Below are 20,475 nucleotides of genomic sequence, written 5' to 3' on the forward strand. Positions count from 1 at the left end.
GTTTTAACAACTTTTCTCATCCTCAGAAAGCTGATAGAAATAATTTTAAAAATTAAGTTTAGACCACAACAACAAAAATAAAATAAGAATCAAAGCAAAACAAGAAAAAAATGCATGAAGAAACTAACCATGATGCTAGAAAAACATTCAGTTTCCCAAATGGTCATGCTTACCTGTGTTACAACTTGAGAACGAGTAACTTCAGGTATGAGTATTGAGGTTAGATTCTAAAATGAATTTATAATCTTTTGAGAATTGCTCTCTTAAGAGTTGTGGGATTTTGTTTTGTTTTGTTGAGGTAGGGAATTAATTGTACCTTGCTGAAAATATTAGAATACTGTATACATTTTTATGAGATAAAAAATCAATTTGACTTTGAGAATGTTATGATACCCCACACCTTATGGGAGATGTGCTATGATGTCTAAAAATGCCTAGGCCTGTTGTTATTTTATTAATTGTTTTAAAAATAGAGTAAATGTTTGCATGCTCTGTAAAGTAGCTCGTGCTTTGTGTAAATTCAGTAACTCAGGTCCTAGCAGCTAGTTGGCCTTTGGGTGAGCAAGTGATGAATGAAGGAAAAAGAAAATCAACATGGAGCATAAATAAATGAGTCCATATTTTATTTTATAATACTAGTTATAAAGGCTTTTGAAATTCTGGAAAAGAAAGCCCTGGTCTCATTTTCCATCAATAATCTAATCTGAAAACCTTGAAAAGAAAAAATATTTAAGACTCAGCTGGAATCTAAGAGAAACTCTGAGACATTTTTCAAAGCAGAGTTAATAACTTGGGGTATTTTTCAGTTGCATCACGTACACCCTGAGAAGGGATTGCCAAGCTATCATGTGATGTTTACTGGTGACTCTTTTTTCAATGTTAAGAAAGCTTAGTGACATTTTCTCTCTCAATGTCTTTATTCCCCAGGTGGCTTAGATTCTCTAGTGCTGCTAAGTGTGATGTGAAAGCAGTTGATGGGCCTTTGCTGCTTTCGTCTGGATGTGCTCGGTGGCAATACATAAACCCATTACAGAGTATTCTTCCTGCTTTCCATCTTGCTTTTCCATTTCCTGACCTGCAAAATTTCAAATTCCTAATCCAAGTCCTAAAGAGACTAGGATCTTGATATGCCCAGATAACAGAAATCTAGTAGCTGCATTTTTTAAAGAATGAAAAGACATCGATAAAATTAGTTTTAGCTGAAATCTGGGCATGTCAAAGTCCTAGTCTCCTTAGGAATTGGAGTAGGAATTTGAAATTTTGCAGATGAGGAAATGAATGCAGAAAATTTGCATGTGCGGTGTTTTTTTCAAGAGACTTTGAATGCAAGATTCTGACACCTGTTCATATTTCATGCTACAGTCTCTATCTAAAGGCACATGGATAGTGCAATACGCTTGGCATATCACTTTTGCTCTCCCCAACACATCTTTAGTGAGAACCTTTACAAATGAGTTTCAGAAAATGACGCACTTGGTTTCCCAGAGGGGATGTTGCTTAGGAGACTGTGGTCCCAGATGTGAGATGAAGGTTACAGGAAGATTTTCAGGATACGCCTTTTTAGGCTCGGGCAGATAGGGAGTGGGAACTGATCTTTAATGGTGAAAGAATAATCCATTGTAGAGTTTCACATTTTAGTCTCTGTCACACAGGAGTGACAACGTTTAAACAAGCAAGCAGCCATTTTCTGCTTTTAAGCCAGTTCATTATGTAGAAAGAGAGGGACTGAAATCACTCAGGCTGTTCTGCCCCTCTGTGTGCTTGGGTCTTTGTTGCAAATCAAGATGCTTTATTCATTCAGTGCCTTCTACAGGATCGAGCCAGGCCCTGCTGTAGAGCTGTTGATATCACAGGGAACAAAGTAGATGCCTGCAGGAAGCTTATACTCTCCTCGGGGAAGCAGACAATAGCACGTGCAAACAATATGCAATCTAATTTCAAAGTGATTACATCGTATTGAGAAGGTGACAAAATCTGCTGTTCAGCAGTCGATGGTGTGGAGACATTTGAGCAGTGACCTGAAGGAAGTGAGGGAATAAGAGTGTTCCAAGCAGAAGGGATAGTAGCAAGTGCAAAGGCCCTGAGGTGGGAGCACACCAGATAGGGCATGGTGAATTGAGATCGGGGGTGGGCAGATCATGTAGACTCTATACTGAAGGACCTTACAGGCTTTTGATTTTTATTCTAAAAACAATAGGAAACCATTGGAGCATTTACATTTTAATTTCTTCTTAACCTTTTTTGGGTCGTGAACTTCTTTGGCAGTCTTGTGAAGCCTGCGGAACCCTCTGCAGAATGTTTCTAAATGCATAAAATAAAATCCAGAGGTTGTTAAAGAAACCAGTTATATGGAAATATGAAGATTAAAGTCCCCTGTAAGGGGCACACATGCTCTGATTTACATTTTCAAAGAGCTACTCTGACTGCTGCAGGGAGAATAGACTGTAGGGGCCAAGGATGGAGCCCTGAGACCAGTGAGCTTGGAGCCACGCTGTTTTCATCACCTTGTGGAACGAACAGTGGTGTCTCCAAGTAGGGCTGTGCAACCCAGTCTTTCTGAGTGCAGGAAGAAACATTTATAACTTCTATTTATATTAAACTGACCTTAATTCTTTTAAATTTCTATACTGAGTGTATGTTTTGTAATATCCTAATATATTAGGACATCAGTACATTTATATTATTCATGAATAAATCTCTGTGTGTTGGAGGTACATGTTCAAAAGGTAATTGTGGCAGTGTTTTTTGATAGGTCAAGTGTGATGATCATGATGTAGAAGCATTACTCTCTAAGAAACTTTAAAAAAGAAAAATGCCACTCTGGTTTAGCCTACATTCCACTAAAGAGGCCATTTTGTGGGGAAGCATGGAATCCTGTCATGATTCAGCCTTGCTAAATGTCAGTCCTGTTTCTCCCTCCTTACAAGCCCTCTCCTCATATGACTGTAAATCTATTTATATCTGATTAGACCTACTATCACATCTGGTGCGACATGTGCTCCCATGTTTCCAGGGGTTAATGTCCAGAAAGGAAAAGTCGTTCTTGATATTTCCCCTAAAATTGAGGGAGTTCTGAAGGGCGCCCTCTGCTGCGGGCCCCGGGAACCATGCTCTCTCGTCGGTGCTCTGCCCCGTGCTTGCACTCGTGCACACACTCCTTCCGACTAGAGCTCTAGCGTGTGAACCCCGTCTCCCACCTGGCTGTCTCGCAAAGATCTCTCTTGCACATTTCTGTTTGCTTTTGAGGTGTGGTGCGCTGAATGGTGGTGGGCATTCTCGGGACCCATTGGTGTAGCGTGGGGCAGGACTGCGACATTTTCTGTTTTATACCCAGGAATAGTATCTGGAGTGGAGCAAGGAGAGAAGGGAGGGTGAAGGAGATGAGCTGATTTGGGGTGAAATCTGCTCAGTTATGACTGAACTGCTTTTTCCTTTTCTTTCTTTTTCTTCCTCCCTCCCCCCTTCCTTCCTTCTTTCCTTTCTTTCTCTCTCTTTTTTCTAAAAGTCTTTCTTTCCTTTTATAAACAAAGCCATTCTTTTATAAAGAAGGAATTCCAAGCCTTTCATGAAATGAGTTGAAATCCTCAGGTAGGCTGTGAGGATAAAAACGAATTCATTGTGGATGTAGGTGGTTCCAAGATCCAGCAGTAGGTGTTGGTGTCCAGGGAGATGTCATCTTGGCCATGCAAAGTACTGACAGAAGAATTTCACTGGCTTGAGAGTAGATATTGGTTTATGGAAGTGAGGATAGAACCCAGAAATGAGGCCAGCCTAACCGCACTGTCTGTGAGCTTTAAATATGAAGTTCTATTCCCAGTTCTTTATATATATATTTTTCTGCCCCTCTGGTTTCTGAACTCAGCCTGTTTCAGGCACTAGTCCTTCATTTGGCTGAGTTCTTTCTTGGTTATTTTAAATTTCTTATTAGTATTTGCAGAAATGGCAACATGTAGGTCCATTCATCAGACACTGGAAAAACAGTATAACTTGCCTAAACTAGAGGGGACAGAGGGGCTTGTCCTCAGTGCTGTTTCTGTATAGCACCTACTGCACGCAGGAAATGAGGTTAGGGGACACGATTCACAGCCAAGTCAAGCTGTTTGTAGTTTCTGTCTGTGCAGTGCAAGGGGGACACTACGGCTGGCAGGACACTGAAATACCTCCTAGACAGAGAATGGTTGATTTGTGCTAGGAATTAACAGAGCATCTACATTATTCTCTGGGAAATCACGAAAGCCTTGATATTATTTGTCAGAATAAAACAGAACAAAACTAGTTTTAAAAAGTCAGCAAGGGGAAAAGCAAACAGTTTGGAATTAACAACAAAAAAAACCCCAAAGACATCACTTTCATTTCCATCATTTTCTCTCTGTCCTTTCTGTGTCCTTCAGAATGTGGTTGCCTGTGACGGATGGGTCCGTTCGATTGTGGGATTGATTTGGGGGACTGGATGTCTCTGCTTGTTGCTGTGGAGTGTCATGGGATTTCCAGAGGCCTGGTTGCATTGGGGACATACTTGGCACCCAAGGTTCCAGGACCCTCAGTTCTACTTGCATTTGAAGGCCTTTGGGAGTGGGGGGCATTTTGAATTTGAAGCCTTTGGTGCTGCCTCGTTCTCCGTTTCTTGTTGTCATCTGTGCCAGATTTCCTTCAAGTAACAGAGCCTCATGGGTGATCAATAGCATTAAGTAAGTGATGCCAACAGGCCTCTCTGAGAGGCCATGTCTCTCTCCAACTTGGGTCTCATATTTCCCCTTCAGCATCCTACTTGCTCAGAGCTCAAAGAATACTCAGTTTTTCTGGTCTATTCTCCAGCAGTCTACTGAGAAAATATTTAAAACTTAAGAAGACTCTTTGTTTTCCAATATGTAAGTTGCCCAGATCAACTCCAGACTCAGCTGCCTGGAGCCTGAGTCCTGAAAGTTTGTGTTGAGAGCAGGTCAGACCTGCCCCCTCAGCAGCCTCTGAGAACATAGGCAAATGGGGAGGAAAGGGAGTTCAAGTTAATAGAATACTCACCTTGTGCCAGGCTCCAAAAGTCCCACATACCCAACGACTTATTTAAAGCTCACAATAAACATGGGAAGCTCACCCCCATTTGACAGATGAGGACACTGAGGCCTGGTGTCTGTGATGAACGAAGCAAGATCCCAGGTGTGCTGATTCCCAAGTGGATCTGATACCTCCACTCTTTCCCGTCTCTGCAGCAGGCACATTTTTCTAAAATTGTGGCTTCAAGGCTCCAGAAGGTGAACTTTTAACACTGCTCCGTGATTCTTTTTTTTTTTCTTCCTGGCTTCCAAAACTGAATGGGTTTCCTCCTGCGCTTCCAGCCCCTCTTCATGTCCTCTTAGTTCGATTGAAAAGAAATGCCTGGGTTTCTCGTTCCTCTTCTCCGTGGGTCTTATAGAGCAGTGGCTCACTGGGGCACCGATTTAATGAAATAAAATTTTCCATCATGTTTGGTTCAAGTCTAGGTGATACAAATAAAGAATTGTGAACGCTTTGTAGTTAGGTTTAAAGGGAAGGGAAAAGGCAGAAAGAAGAAAGTGGGTCAAGTATAGTATCTGGGCAATGTCTCCTTAAGTGCTGCCTAGTGCAGGTTTAGCTATTAAAAATGGAGACATGGTGGGACAACCATACAACTTTGACACTTGTGTATCCAGAAATTTCAGGTTTGGTAGTTTATAGTATTTATCAGTTATGTGAATCTTACCTATGCCAGGCACTGTTCTAACGAATATATAGTACCTAATTTATCCTTTCCTAACCCTTCATAGTACATAACCCTGTTATCTCTAAGAAAACAGAGGAACAGAGAGGTTGATTAACTTGCCCAAGGTTAAACAGTTAGGGGCAGAACCAAAAACTGAGCCCAGGGAGGTTGGCTTCTGAGCTGTGGACCACTATACTAACCAGTTAACTCGGGTACAAGACTAGTTAACTCTCACGATTTGAAAGATTATTTTTCTTCTTATTAGAACCAGCCCAGCAAACAGTTGGAAGGGTAAATATTTGTCATGTTTGGTGACAGACGTTGATGGGTTAAAAAAAAAAAAAGGTCTTAGGAAAAGTCATGTACTTTCTCTTCCATTTTCCTCCATCTGTATTTACTGTGCAAAAAGGTCACTTGAGCACAGAGCTCAAATTTCGTGCTTCTAAGCAGCTTCACTGTGGTTGAAAGCTTGCTCTACAAATTGACTTTAAAAATATTTTGTAATCCTGTGTCTCACTCTCGAGCATGAGTGCTCTGGAATCATTAAGTTTTGCGCTTCTTAAGTCGGACTTTTGTGACTGTATTTTACAGAAATGGCAGGAATCATTAAGTGACTTCAGTTTTACTCTCAAATCGTAGCCCTTTCTCGTGACTGTACATCCACTTGTGTTTACTGGAAGGAACAGGGTTTCTGGAAGACGTGAGCTCTTTGCCTTGTCAGTCAGCTGCCTGGCTTCAGTTTGTGGAGGGGGAAGAGGAGGGAGAAGACTAAAAAGGCTGAAATGGTAAATTACTGTAGGATCTGGAGAAAAATAGAATTAGAAGCATTTGTGGTTCAGATGAAAATAGCACATTTCCTTTCTGCTTGGAATGTGGGGGGTCAAAGTGCTCCAGGGAATAGAAAATAAATAAAAATTGATCCCTCACCAGTCAAAGGAGATGCTCTGACTCTGGGAGCTGAAATGACAGCTCCAGATTTGAAGATCTTGTGAAACCACTTTTGAAGGTTAAAAAAAATAAATAAACAACAAAAACACCAGGAGACTTAAAAAAAAATGTGGCATGCTGTGTTAGGAAATGTCATTTTTTTAAGGGTGATTTTTTTACAGCCCTTTTCCGAGGCTGATGAGTGGGTAGCAGAACCTGATCAGGTGTCTGGCCATTTTGTTCCTGTTGCTGACCATGGTCGTTCCATCTCTTCTTGCAGGTGAGAAGCCTTATAAGTGCTCGTGGGAAGGGTGTGAGTGGCGTTTTGCACGAAGCGATGAGCTCACAAGGCACTACAGGAAACACACAGGTGCAAAGCCCTTTAAATGCAACCACTGCGACAGGTAAAGGCATTTAGAAGCTGCTGGGACGGGGAGGGGAGATGGTGAGATGGGTGGAGGGGTGGGCTGGTCGCGTGCTCTTGGGTTTATCACAAGCCTCTCTCGTGATTCTTGGGCCCGGGAATGCTTTTTACTTCACTGAGAAAGCCAGTGAGATCAGGTTGCCTTCTTGCATGGAACCAAGAGTTGATATGAATTCTTGGTTCAGTTACACAGGTATTTAATGAACACCAGATCTGTGTTAGTCACTGGGTATCAATAAGACTTAGCTCCAACCCTCAAGGAGACGATGTGACAGATAATTTTAGCATAATAGGAAGAGTAATAGGATAGAGAACGGTCACCTGTAGCTTCCGATCTTTTTATTAACATCAGTACCATTTTGTCTCATTCTTAATAACGTGAGAGAAGAGAAAGCCTGCTTAACAGAGGGGGGCTTAGTTATAAGGCTTTCCTTCAAAGCATTGTCAGGAATGAATTTGCTGAAGAGAGTTCCCACTCTTGGGGGGCCTGAACTGTTCTTTCTTCTTTGAAAATAGGTACGAAGATCTAAAAGATGGCAAGGCTTTGAGAACTTAGCCTATAATTCAATTTCAAACCTTCAGCATTTGATAGTGGAAGAAAGAGCACGGAGCAACAGATACTACACAAGTAATAGTATCTGACAGGCCTGGCATTATCAACCAATAAACCCAAAATGGAGACTCTGCAGGCCAAGGTGAAGGCAGGATTAGGTTTAGACATAATCAAATAATGGGCTTGCATCTGAGCGTGTTATCCTTCTAATCCTATTTCTGTGTTTAAAAGGAAGCTTAAGAAAATTAACCATCTTTTTAATGCAATACTAAAGGTCTCGGTTATGATGAGAAAAATGCTTCTAATATGATAAAAGGCCTGAAAGCCTCAGGGTCCCCCGGCTGGGCCAGCAGCGCACAGGATGGCAGGAGGGGTGTGCAGGATGTCCACAGAGGCCTGGCTCTTGGTCGGAGGAAATGCGATCGCTTTCGCATCCTGCCTCCCCCGCCCCTGGGCCGCACCTCCCCTCACCAGACCTTCCTCTGGAGTCATGCCTGTTTGTTTGGAAAGCAGGGTGGGAGTGGCCAGATCTCATGGGTGGCCAGTTGGCTTGGTGCTCCTTGAAGATGCTTATAAAAGAGCATTCATGTTTTTCCTCCCTTTTTTTTCCCCTTCTTCCTGAAGAGGCTATTTTCCTCTTATCTTCTTTCTTTAAGAACTAAATAAAGCCCCCATGCCTCCTGGAGCCCAAAGATAACCTCCCAGCCCAGGGCAGAGGAAGTACACTTCGTGAGGCTACTGTCTCTCATTCCCTTGGAGCTCTCTTCTGCTACCCAAGAACACAACCTGCTTTTTCATTTCTATCCCACTACCTCCAAGTCTCCTGAATTTATGTGAATCAGTGGCTGATCTTCTACAGATTATATTTCAGTAACGTTTCCCCTTACTTGACATCTTCCCTCAACTCCCATCTCAAGTTCATTCTTCTCTAACTCTGGCGACTAATAAAGAAGTCCTTTAAGGAAGGACTTCATCAGTGGGAATGAAGACGAATCCTTTGCGAGCTGTCAAAGGATGGTGGTAGGAGGTACACACATGCGGTACACCCTTCCCTGCAGGTTGGTGAGGCCACTAGCTGGAGATGCTATGTAGGAATTGCTGTTATCCTTGGAAATGGACGAAGAGTTCTTATGGGGAAATCGCCAGAGTTAGAATTCCTCTCTTCAAGTCAACTGAGTTATTAAGGAATTTGCCACTGTCCAGCACTTGACATATTAGGATGAAACCTGACCATTTGTGTGACTTATGTGGAGAAATCTTTCAGACCGACTGGACAGTTAAGTGAAAGATGTGAGGGATGGGTAATTTGGTTAGTCTTTCGCTTTATTTTCTTCATCAAAATATATTATGGTTTCTGGAGCTAGAATTTTACTGAGCAGATAGAACAAATTCTTGTGCCAATGTATTGGGGGGAGATGACGAGTTGCTCTGAGTCCTGTGGTGTCTACTAAGAGTTAGCACATTTTCACCAATGGCAGAAATCAGGGGGTGGAGTCTCATTAGCATCTCCTGACAGGCAGCACCTTGCCTTTCAATTGCAGGACTTGTGCTAAGAATAGAGCAGTTCTGGGAGGTGGTGTAGGGAGTTGGAGTTGGTCCCAAAGCCAATGGAAGGAAAGCCTGCAGTGGCCGGGGACTTGGCATTCCTTAGAAGACATTTACCTTCAGAAACAGAGGGCATCTGTAGCCCTTAGCAGGGCCCTGAATCCTGTTGGTACCACAGTGTGAATGAGTGCAAGAAACCTGTCTGTTGCCTCGTATAATTTGAGCAAATCAGACCACCCTACTTAGAGAAATGGGGCTTCCTGTTCTTAAAGTGTGTACCAAGTCTAACTTATACTTTAATTTGCCTATAGGGCAGATCAAAAAATACATGAGTTTTTGTTTGTTTTGCTAACATTTAGAATTGCAAAATGCCACAAAAGTCTCTGTTTCTGGCTTTGTCTGGAAAACTCAGAAGATCTGGTAACAGCAGGCTCGTTCCCACATGGCCATAATTTTCGGGAGCTGAATAGTCATCACTGCCTGTTGGTGATGGCCGTGCGGTCACTGACTTCCCACTGCCCCCTCCCGTGGTCTCCCCAGTAGGAAGGCAGCAGCGTGTATCATCACACTTACTCTGTTGTCTCCTCTTACTGAAGAGCAGTAGCTCTTCATATCCATGCCGTATCACAAGTGGAATCAGGTAGTTAGAAAGCGCTGTGTGTTTCTGACACTTGACCCATGGCACCCTTTTACTTTATCTGCCTAGTCCCTGAAGACTTTGGGTCTCGTGACCTCTGGTTTCAGGTTTGGGCTGGAGGAGAAGGCAGTGAGGCGGCTCTGACGTTTTCTTGTCGTCAGACTGAACAGCGCAGCCCGCTGAGTGAGCAGCTGCGTAGAGGGACAAGCCTTGTTTCTCAGCCCGCAGAGCGCGAGGCTGCTGCTGGTGGCAATCGGGGCTGTTTCCATTGTACACGGGCATAATCCAGGGAGGCTGCTCCCAGGGTAACACATCCAAGGTCCTAGGAAGTTTTGAGGAGGTATTTCGATCTTCAGTCTCGAAGTCAGCCCACTTTTGGGTGGTGAGAAATAACCAGTCCGTTTCGAGCCCTTCGGTGCCCTGGAGGGTTGCGGTTGGCTTCACGCCCAAGTGACTTTAGTGGGCCTCCTTCACAAGCAACAGAAACGACAGTAGGGGTTTGACTAGTTCCCTGTAATGAACAAGTTTCAATCACTAAGGACCTTCTTATTTAAGGTCATCTGACTGCTGTCTAGTCATAAACACCCTCTGGGGGTGTATTACCCTTAGAATTATTTGATTCTGCATTTCTAGATGCTGGGTTTATCTATTACTTTTTACTTTACTATTCCATGTGGAACTCAGTAAGTATAAATTAATAAATATAAATTAATCATGACTGAGTATCTTGCTGATGTGTTAAATTTAAATGAAACCTCAGCAGTGAGGAACCTAGTCTAATTCTGAGCATCATATCCTTCCTAGAATTTGAACAAATAACAATGCTAGTTTGATTCAGGAGGGGTACAGTTACGTTTCATGCTATGTTAAAGATTTGGTTAGTTTTTTCACTTTTTTTTTTTTCTGAAAGGAGCCTGAAGGGTAAAGTTAGATGCTTGTATGTATATTCCTAGATACCCAGCACAGGCTAGGCAATTGCAGAATAAAATGCAGAATAAAATTGTGGAACACATACATTACTGAGTGGTTCTTTCCGGTGAGGTTCTGTATCAAGAATACCATTTCCCTGCAAGTTCTTAGGATATGGAAAGGAAAGGAAAGAGGTTTTGTACTGCCAAGGCTTCTCCTTTGCATCTTACTATCTCAATCGCCATGTTCCTCTTTTGGACGAGCAGGTTCTTGGTTCCCGCTCTGTTGCTTCCTTTCAGGTCCTTACTGCTCAGGCCTGACCAGATTAGCTTCTGGATTAGTTTTCTAGTTGCTGCCATTACCAGTTGCCACGCATTTAGTATCTTCCTTATTTGTCTTTACAAACTGATTACCTTACAGTTCTGTAGGTTAGAAGTCCAACACACGTCTCATTGCAGGTAAAATCAAGGTATAGGCTGCACTCCATTTCTTTCTGGAGGCCCCATGGGAGATTCCATTTCCTTGTCTTTTCCAGTTTCCAGCTTTGCCCACATTCCTTGGCTCCCAACCCCGTTCCTTCATCATCACAGTTGCTCAGTCCTTCTCATGCTGCCATTTCTCTGGTTCTTTTTTCAGTCCCTCTTCCACTTTTAAAGACCCTCGCGGTGACATGGAGCCTCCCCAGATAATCCAGAGTAATCTCCCTATTTTAAGGTCGGCTGATCAGCAAATTAATTCTATCCACAACCTTAATTCCCCTTTGCCTTTTGACCTGACATATTCACAAGTTCTGGGGATGAGGTGTCGATGTTCGGGGAGGGCCATCTACTGTTCTGCCTACTATGAACTCCTTAAATTGACAGCTCAGCTGGACCTTCTTCTCAACCTAAAAACCAGGCATGGCTAAGAGCCCGGGCTCTGGAGTCAGGCTGCTCAGGCTCAGATTTTGGCTTTGCCTCTTTCTGATTAATGTCTTCTCTGGTCGTGGGGATGGGAATGGCACCTTATTTATAGAGTTCTGGTTAGGACGTTAACTTTAAAAAGGAAAAACCTACAAAAAGAACTTCCTAACTTGATGCTTCCTCTAGGCTGTTGAGATAAAGGAAGGAAGGAGAAAAGGAAGAAGGAAAGGGGGCAGGGAGCGAAAGAAAAAGAGGCAGGGAGCAGCACCGAGCATGTGCCCTCAGGACAAGACAGGACGAGTCGTGCAGGTCGAATACCAAATTCCCTGCAGGCTCTATTGCACGTTCTTGTACCAGTGACATCAGGTACTTGCTTTTAAGGAAAAGCACTGTTTATCACTGTTTTATAGTGAATCGAATCTCCTTCAGATGGAACTCTAAGGGTTTATCCAAGTATCTTGCTCATACCAAATCAGGGACTGAAATAAGTGGGTATAGTTAGACTTACTGTTACTCAACATGTTACTGGATTAGATCATTTTCTCCTGTACTTTTCCCATTATTGTGTGTTGTTCACTTTACCTTTGTTCTGTTCTGCTTCATTTCCCTGAGGTGCTACCCTGCACGTCTACCTGTTTAAGAAGTGAGCAGAAGCGGTGTGTGGAGCATGCTGGGGTCAGGCGACAGGGCTGGTGTTTGTTTGTTTTAGGAATGAGCAGATATAGGGACATGCTGCCCTGAACAGGAAACCTTGCTGACCTGAGCAGGACAGCTTGCTAACATCCCAACTGGAGTTTTGGACGGTGAGGGTGTCACAGGCCCCAGGGGACCCAGGGAGCATTCTCGCAGGTAGCAGGGTGGCCGGTTCCAGAGAAGGATCGAGGGAGAACACACACCCGAGCTAAGAACGAGTACTGTCTCACGTGCTAACATCCCTGGAATCCCAGCCAGAGCCTTAGATCGTGTGCAGGCTTCGGGGGTATGGAAATGGCCACTCTGTTAGTAATAAGTAAGAACCCTGGCTTAGACTGGTGTTAGCATCCACGAGTATGTATTAGCTCAGATAACTGAGAACAGAATTTGATTTGTCTTTAGTCTTGGCTGGGTCCGGTTTCTCAGATGTCATCAGGGCTCTTTCTCTTACCCCCGGCCCCATTTTTCTCTGTTAACTTCAATTCTCAAGCACGTTCTTCCCCACAAGGCCATTTGCTGCTCCAGGCTTCAATCTTAATATCTTAGCCCCAGTGGAAAGAGAGCTTCTTTCTTGCAATAGTGTCAGCAAATGTCCCAGAGCTGGCTCTCATTGGCCTTTACAGGTCATGTGACATCGCTAAGCAGATCACTAAGCAGATCACTATGGCTATAACTTCAGCCTTAGGAGGAGAGTCAGCCCCATACAACTGAGGACACAAGAGAGTTGCTACCTAGGGGAAAATCATGTTGGTGGCGTCAAAAGAAAGGGGAAGGAGTGAAGACAACCACTTGGATCTGCTCTGAGGCTGAGGGAGGCACTCAGTGGTGAACCTTGGGTACCAAGAAAAGTTCAAAAGAGTGAACTCAACAGATCTGCCGGCTCTCATCCTGTGGATGCTAGCTATGTGACCCTCGCCTCGCTGTCCTAACCACACGCACATACAAGTCGTGTGAACACTTACCATGAACATGGAAGGTACCTGAGGGTGTCACTGGGGTAATACTGGGGAAATACCGAGCACACGCCTGCATATTATACCATACTCAAAAAAACATGAGCTTTTTCTCAACTTAAATATAGAATGTCTTTATAGAGCTGCAGGTATCCCAGGCAGCATTTGTGGGCTTGCTTTGTAAAGTTTAAGACTGAAATCTGGGTGTTGGAATGTGGGAGTTTCATCCCTCAGTGGCTAAGCGTGCTGTGCTGCCTTCATGGCACACGGGCATGACACAGGTTGTGTCCAAACGCTTCTACATTTGTTTCTTCTTCAATGATGACAATTGTGATAATAATGGTTAGTATCCACTGAGAGCTTACCATGTACCAGGCAATTTTCTAAACACTTGACACAGATCATCTCCCTTCATGCTCACAACCAGGAGGTAAGTACTGTCATTATCCCCATTATATGGTGGCGGGCTTAAGGCACAGAGAGGTTAATGTGCTCAGAGTCACACAGCGAGTGGGATAGCTTGAACCCAAGCAGTCTGTCCCCTGGGCTCCCCCCACCAGCGCGCCGCCATGTTTCTCAACACGCACGCACGGCCTCTCTTTCAGGTAGGCGTTATCATTTTCTAAGGGGTGATGGCAGTGGGTTCTGTACCCAGACCTGTCTAACATCCTTGTTGTTTTTATATTTCCTAGGTGTTTTTCCAGGTCTGACCATCTTGCCCTCCATATGAAGAGACATATCTAAAAAACGTAAAGGCCAGAGTTGTCATGGCGTCGGCCATTGTCTGAAGGAAATGCCGTGAGGCAGGGGACTGGACTTCAGGCGGGGACCCATTGCCTCGCAGAAGAACGTTCTCACGTATAAACCTCTGTGTACACACACACAGACACAGACACACACAGACACGCACACACGCACTCACACACACACACACACGCACACACTGTCATGCACTCAGCTATATTTGAAATATATACGTCTGTTCTTTACGCCTTGCCCTAGCCAGATGGTAGAAGACGAAGAAGAAGGAAACCAGGTGAACTCAGCAAGGCAGTCTGGCTGCTTACTTCAGCACTATTGGAATTATTTCCCGCTGTTGCCAATGGAAATCAAAGAAAATGGATGTGACGTCTCTGCAGGTGGACGGCAGTAAGAGGGGCTTATTTAACTCGCTTCTCAGTGCAACTTGATGGGAGAATACAACGTCTTAAAGTTGCAAATGTGTAGCACTAATGTTTCTTTTTCAATAGTTGGGGGAAAAATGACCTAGAAAACCAAATTGCAGTTTGGTAGCCAAAATTAACTCTTGGTTTATTTGTCCTTTGTGTGTGAAAAGTCCTACTATTCCGTGCGTCCGACTTCCTCACAGAACTGTTGATCAGTTTTGGTTCTTCTTAGTACTATTGAGATCTTTCCAGTTGATACCAACGGCCTTAGCGGCGGCAGACTCTGGAATAACACCTTACACCTTTCTGGCCTGCATTTCTCTAGACTTCACTCTCCAGGGAGGAGTTTTCTTTTCTTACTTTTGACTCTTGCACACCATATGCACTAGGGATTCTGGAAACTTCTAGCATGACTGCAAAGTGGCCAAGAGAATAAAGTCCTTGATGATAAATCACAGTATATCCCTTGAGCCTCACCTTATTGCCAGTGCTAGATTTTTTCTTTTTAATCTCTGTTTTTTGCTAACGAAAACTTGAAAAGCTTATTTGGAAGCTTAAATGTTTTATCTTTTCTCCATGGACTAAACCTCTCCAGGACTCTCTCTCGGCACCTGGATACCCAGCTCTCAAAGCAGCCAATCAGATGGGACATCACACTTTTCTTCTCCCCCTTGAGGCATCATGACCTCAGCTTAGAGCGATCAACCCCGTGCTGTGTGTCATTGCTACCCTATAACCAGTTTCAGCGTAGATGTCGCTAGTCTCAAAGGGCAGCTGCATATTTAACCTAACTCTGGGTTATGACCTGACAAAAAGCCAAAAATATCACTCTTTCCAGGAGTGGGGAAAACGGAGGATGCCTCCCAAGTCTAGTGGCTTCAAAACACCATCATCCTCTCTTCCTCTCTCATACCCGCTGAGTCCCATCACCCAACTCGTTAAAACACACAATTCAGAATGCCATTGTGGGAATGAAGGGGGGACATTTAAGGAAAGGGTTGAAATGTTTCTCTCGTGGTCCGTCTGAAAAGGAGAGACAGATTTCTGATTTTTTTTTCTGGCTAGGCCCACCATGACTTGTGACCCAGAGCGCCCGGGAGCAACAGAGGCCTCACGCTTACTCTGCAATCTGACTCCGAGGGGGGTACATGCGTCACTTTCCATCCCATACACCCATCCAACACCGGTCTCCATCTCCCCGCATTCTTAGCTAGCTGGCACTGGCCTCAACTCCAAAGACTGCCTTTAGGACCATTCAATGGCCTATGCAAGCAAGCGGGGTGGTTATTAGGGCAGATTGTATATTTTGTATATTCTGGGACCATCCCTTCAAGACACGTCTCAAAAAAACAAAAATGGCATTTGGTCCGCCCGTGGTTGCTGCTCCTTCATACCAGCTGGCTCCCCTCCTGCCCTCCTCTGACTGTTTGACTCATTGACTGTTAAATGCCACCCCATACCTATTTGGGATGCAAAACTGAAGTCTTTAAAAGGAAATAATAATATAAGAAACAGAGACACATTTATGACAGCCACCTTCAAGATCCTTGGCATTTGGTTTCTCAGCTTTCTGCAAACTTTGATTTCACTGAAATGTTGAACCTACTCGTCGGAGGGTAAAGGAGCCTCCTTATCACAAATGCTGTAGCTGCCAATTGGACAGTTGGGGCATTCTGAGGTCTGGCCCTTAAAGTCTTCTTTCTCTTTTTCCTTTTTTCGATTTAGACCAAAAACAAAACAAAAAAAAAAACAAAAAACAAAAAACAACAAAAAAAGATAAACCACCCTAAACATACACACACACCCCAAATCTGCCCATTTGCCAGAGGCAATTCTGTATATGTTAGTCGGAGGGTATTAAAAAAAAATCAGTTTTATTCCAAAGATGTAAAACTAGACATGACTTAGAAACCATTTCTGGAGCACTGCTTGCTGACAATCTCGTAGCTCTCGACTGCATTCGAGTGTGTTTGTAGCCAGTCCATCAGGGCATACCATGGGATGATAATTGAATGTGTGGTGCATCCTTGCTGGATGAAGGATGTGTGAGGACCTGGAACCTCAGCTGTATTAAACTGTAGCGCCTCCAGTCAGTGCACTAGATGAAAGTTTAGACACCCCAGGTTTTATTGGTTCGATGATTTCCCTTTCTAGAGCCGTCTCCAGCCTGACTGCACGCACACCCCAGTGATGGCATTAGCCGTGGCTGCCACGACTGACAGACGTTCTCTCCCCAGCTGGAGCTGCTCTTGCCTCTCGAAATGCTATTATTAAGGGTTTATAATAATTTAATTTTTGAACTGACCAATGCAAGGCTCTATTAAAAAGAAAGTTTTTCAAAAAATGCAAAAGAGTAATCATTGCTTGTTTGCTCCCTGTTGTCATCTGTGGTCTTGAAAAGATCTCATTTGAATGTGGCAGAACAAAGGCCGTTTGGTCTTCATCGGTGTCTGAAATGTCTGGCAGTTCCTCTCTCTTTTGTATCGGCGAGGTCCTATGTAATCTGCTCCTGACCTTTCTCTGAGCGGGGTGCATTGAACCGCGATGGTGGGGCTTGCTTGCTTCAGGCATTTTTGACTGTGAGAATTGGCCTGAGAATTTGGTGGGTGCTAAGTGGATGGCTTTGAAACTATTCTTTAGCCCGATTGACACCTCTCAACGATAACCAGTCCTATCCATGGGGGCGGTGGTGGGGGTGGTAGCTCCGATCATCTTGGAAAAGGATTTGTAATAAAATGTCCATCATCTCTGAAGTGGCAGAGATGGTTGGAAAGAGCCTGCTGGAGTGAACAGGCTTTTCAAGAAATAACGTGAAGCTGGTTCGCTTCCAAGGGGACAGGTTATTTAGAACAGTGCTTTAATGGACATTTGAAACACGTTCAACCGCTTTCTCATTTAAACTGTGACCTCCTGACATTCCAGGGGATCTCAAATTTGAAAGGAAAAATCTGGCATGGTGTTTCTTGTGACTGTCCTCTCAAGCACGCTTTATCCAGGGTTCAGAGTTTGATGTATAGAAAAAGAGTGTTTCTAAGCCATTGACAGTTTTCTTTATTTCAAGTTGTGCTTCTTTCTCCTACCACATGGCTATAAGTCAAAGATGTGGAGACCTGAAATCATCATGCTGCTCCTAGCTCCTGGCCTTCTGCCCCACTGATGGTTGATTGGCCCAGCTTAATGCCTGGTGGTGATGAGTATTATGTCCAGAAAAAGAGATGTGTGGATTCCATGACAAAGCTGCATTTTATAAGAATATCGGAGACCCCCAAATGAACTTCATGCCGACCATTTCCTTCTCCTCTCTGTGTTCTCCCTTGCAAAGTCCTTCAGTGTCACCTGCCCTCCCCTCCTGCACCTCCTGTGCCCTTTTTACATCTTTGATTGCCTGATTATAACAGGGTAAAAAAGACAGCCAACCTCACACATGATTAGCAGAACTGATTCCTATTTTTTTTTTTTAAATCTTCCTTGAATCTAGAAGCCAGAGAAGTTTTTTTTAAAGGATTTCAGTTTGGGATAAGCTTCCAGATTAGCCATGTCTATTTGCATCAAAGGGGAAATAACATGAGATTTTCAGGGCCGCTCATCCAGTGCATGCAGAACATTCTGCCTGTAGCCCCACCTCAATTCTTCAGCAAAGTCAAAAGAAATGAACTCAAATGGCAAGACCAACAAAACTTAGTCATTAGTTTTATTGGTTCACAACAGTTTCCTCTATGGAAGTCACTTCATAAAATATAAAATACAGTGCAAAGTGCTTTTGGCTTCTCTTTTGCACCAGTTGGTTTCAGGAGAAGGAAGAAGGTTGGGAAAGTCAGGGATGCAACATATTTAATTACAAAAATCAGGTTCATTGTTTCTTTTAAAAAAAATCTTACAAGGGCCAACATTTTTGGCCGCAGTTTTGCACCCGGATCTTTGCCAAAGTGAAAAGGCATTGAGTTGAAACTGGTTGAGAGCTACTTGTGGAAGCGTTCCCTGGCGTCTTCCGGAAGTGGTCACTGCCAAGTGTAGGGTGGGGGCAGGAGGAGAGAATTTGCATTCCGGGTCTGGATTACGTACGTTTCGGTAAACATGGTGATATCTCCGTTTGAAAACTAGAGGGGCTGGCCTGAGTATATATCCATGCCTCTTTGATGGCTTACTTTCCTCAGTGAGGATCTCTGGGAATACTTGAGATGAAACAACGAAAGTGTGTCAAAGGAAGCAAAAGCTGCTTGTAAATGTGAGATCCCATGACTAACTGCCTGAGGCTTCAGGGGTTCCTCTTGCTTTTAACACTCTCTTAAATCTCCTCTGTTGGTTCCTAATAGATCCCGGAAAAGGGAAAAATAAAGCTGCAGTTAACTTCCTGACGTGCACTCTTCCAATAGAGTACTGTATTCTTCAGGTGTTTTGCATTTACGTATAAGTCCTCGGGAAACAGGTATCCAAAACGGAGAGAAATCCTAGGCTGTCACTTCACAAATATCCCAAACGAGATACTCTTTTCAAACAGGGCTCCCTCTCAGCAGTCAGGAGGGAAGGTTGATACGTTCTTTGTTGGGGACTGTTTATACAATTTTTTTCAACTGTGAGCTTTGGAATCGTAAACTGCTTTGACTCCAGCTTCTGTCTACTGCCATAAAATGGACCCCACGTCAGAATAATGAGGGTGGTATGTGTACACACAGCTAGACGCGTGTGCGTGTGTACCTATTGTACCTTCGCAGAAGGAAACCAGTTAGGCTACTGACGTTGACGAGGAGTAGCCACCAGTGCCTAATGCCTTTGGGGGGGTGGACGCTTATAACTGCCAGTATGCTGGAAACACACTGGGAGCTCCGCGCAGAGGGGCCGGGCCGAGGGTGGGAAGAGGGGACATGTTAATCCTAGGCCTCTGGACCCGAGGCAGAATCATTTCTGCAAGTCCAGGTCCAGAAAGGCTTTGGGGCTCATTGGCTGGTTCTCAACATTTTTGTTTTTGTTTTTGTTTTTGTTTTTCCCTCGGCATGCATTTTCTATCTAAACCCAGACTTTGTTAAATTTCTTTATCTTTCACTTCTGCTTCATTCCAGGGAGGAAAAATACACCTGTTACGGCCAAGATCTCCTTGCTAACACAGAGGCAAAAATAAATGTTTCATGTTTTTGAAGCCTCCCCTTCCTTTCCCTAAATGCCCCCAACACTCCTTCTCTCTCGTCACCCCCTCCCCCTCCCATCACATGACTTCCCAGCCACCACCACTTTTCTTTCAAGTCTCTATTATCCTCTTCACAGTTGCTTGAAGAACTTTATTTTTGCACTATACATTTTCTTTTTGCCAGATGTGTCTAACAAGTGTGTTTGGAGAGACCTACTCCCAGCCCCCTCCCCTCCCCCACCTCCCCCGGTCACATGCTCTCAGGCCTTCTCTGGTATTTATAATATATCACAGAAGTACCCAGTCTTATAGCCCTCGGTTATGCCTTTTTTTGACATTTTATTTTTTTTAAGCTTTTTATATATATATATAAATATATTACTTTGTCAAGTTTTTTTGCTGTACAAAAGTCTTAAGATTTAAAACTATTATTTGTATTATATGATGGTGGTATGTTAATGTTACAAAATTATTAATGAAGAAAAAATTTATTTTTGTTACTGGTCTGTTTCATAATTCTTTTTTAAATTGGTATATTGTAAGATATCTATGCAAAAAATGTTATGTGACGCATTTTTATTTAAGAATGTAATATGTGTAATAAACAGTAGAATGTGTTTGGCCTTGGAATGCCTCACTGTATGTCTCCTTAACTTATTTCATTGGGGAGAAAAAAATCCTCAAAGAGACACAAATGGGTCCTTATGGACCTCATGAGAGTTTTCTTTCTCAGAGAGAGAAAGGGAAGCTGAAAAATTGTATTAGGTCATTTTTCTTTGGGAGGTTGCTGGGTGTGTGTGTGTGTGTGTGTGTGTGTGTATTTTATGGTTGTAATGAGGTAGCTCAGTGCCCAAATAAGAAGGAACACTGAAGGCAGTTTATTTCTTTGAGGGGAGGAAAAGAGTAAATGGTTGGAGGTTATGAAAAG

At 43.5% G+C, this 20,475-nt stretch overlaps 1 protein-coding gene across 3 annotated transcripts in view; it reads left to right on the forward strand.

Moving 5' to 3' along the window:
* KLF7 (KLF transcription factor 7) overlaps positions 1 to 20,184 on the forward strand; it is a 90,782-nt gene extending 70,598 nt beyond the window's left edge. For all 3 annotated transcript variants that reach the window (XM_031678169.2, XM_072961381.1, XM_072961379.1), the window contains 2 exons: positions 6,924 to 7,047; positions 13,952 to 20,184. In XM_031678169.2, the coding sequence (XP_031534029.1) occupies positions 6,924 to 7,047; positions 13,952 to 14,003 (176 nt within the window). In that variant the 3' untranslated portion in view covers positions 14,004 to 20,184. The remainder of the gene's footprint in view (positions 1 to 6,923; positions 7,048 to 13,951) is intronic.
* The last annotated feature ends 291 nt before the right edge of the window (positions 20,185 to 20,475 follow it).

The sequence above is a fragment of the Vicugna pacos genome, chromosome 5, assembly GCF_048564905.1.
Source record: "Vicugna pacos chromosome 5, VicPac4, whole genome shotgun sequence".
Lineage (NCBI taxonomy): Eukaryota > Metazoa > Chordata > Mammalia > Artiodactyla > Camelidae > Vicugna > Vicugna pacos.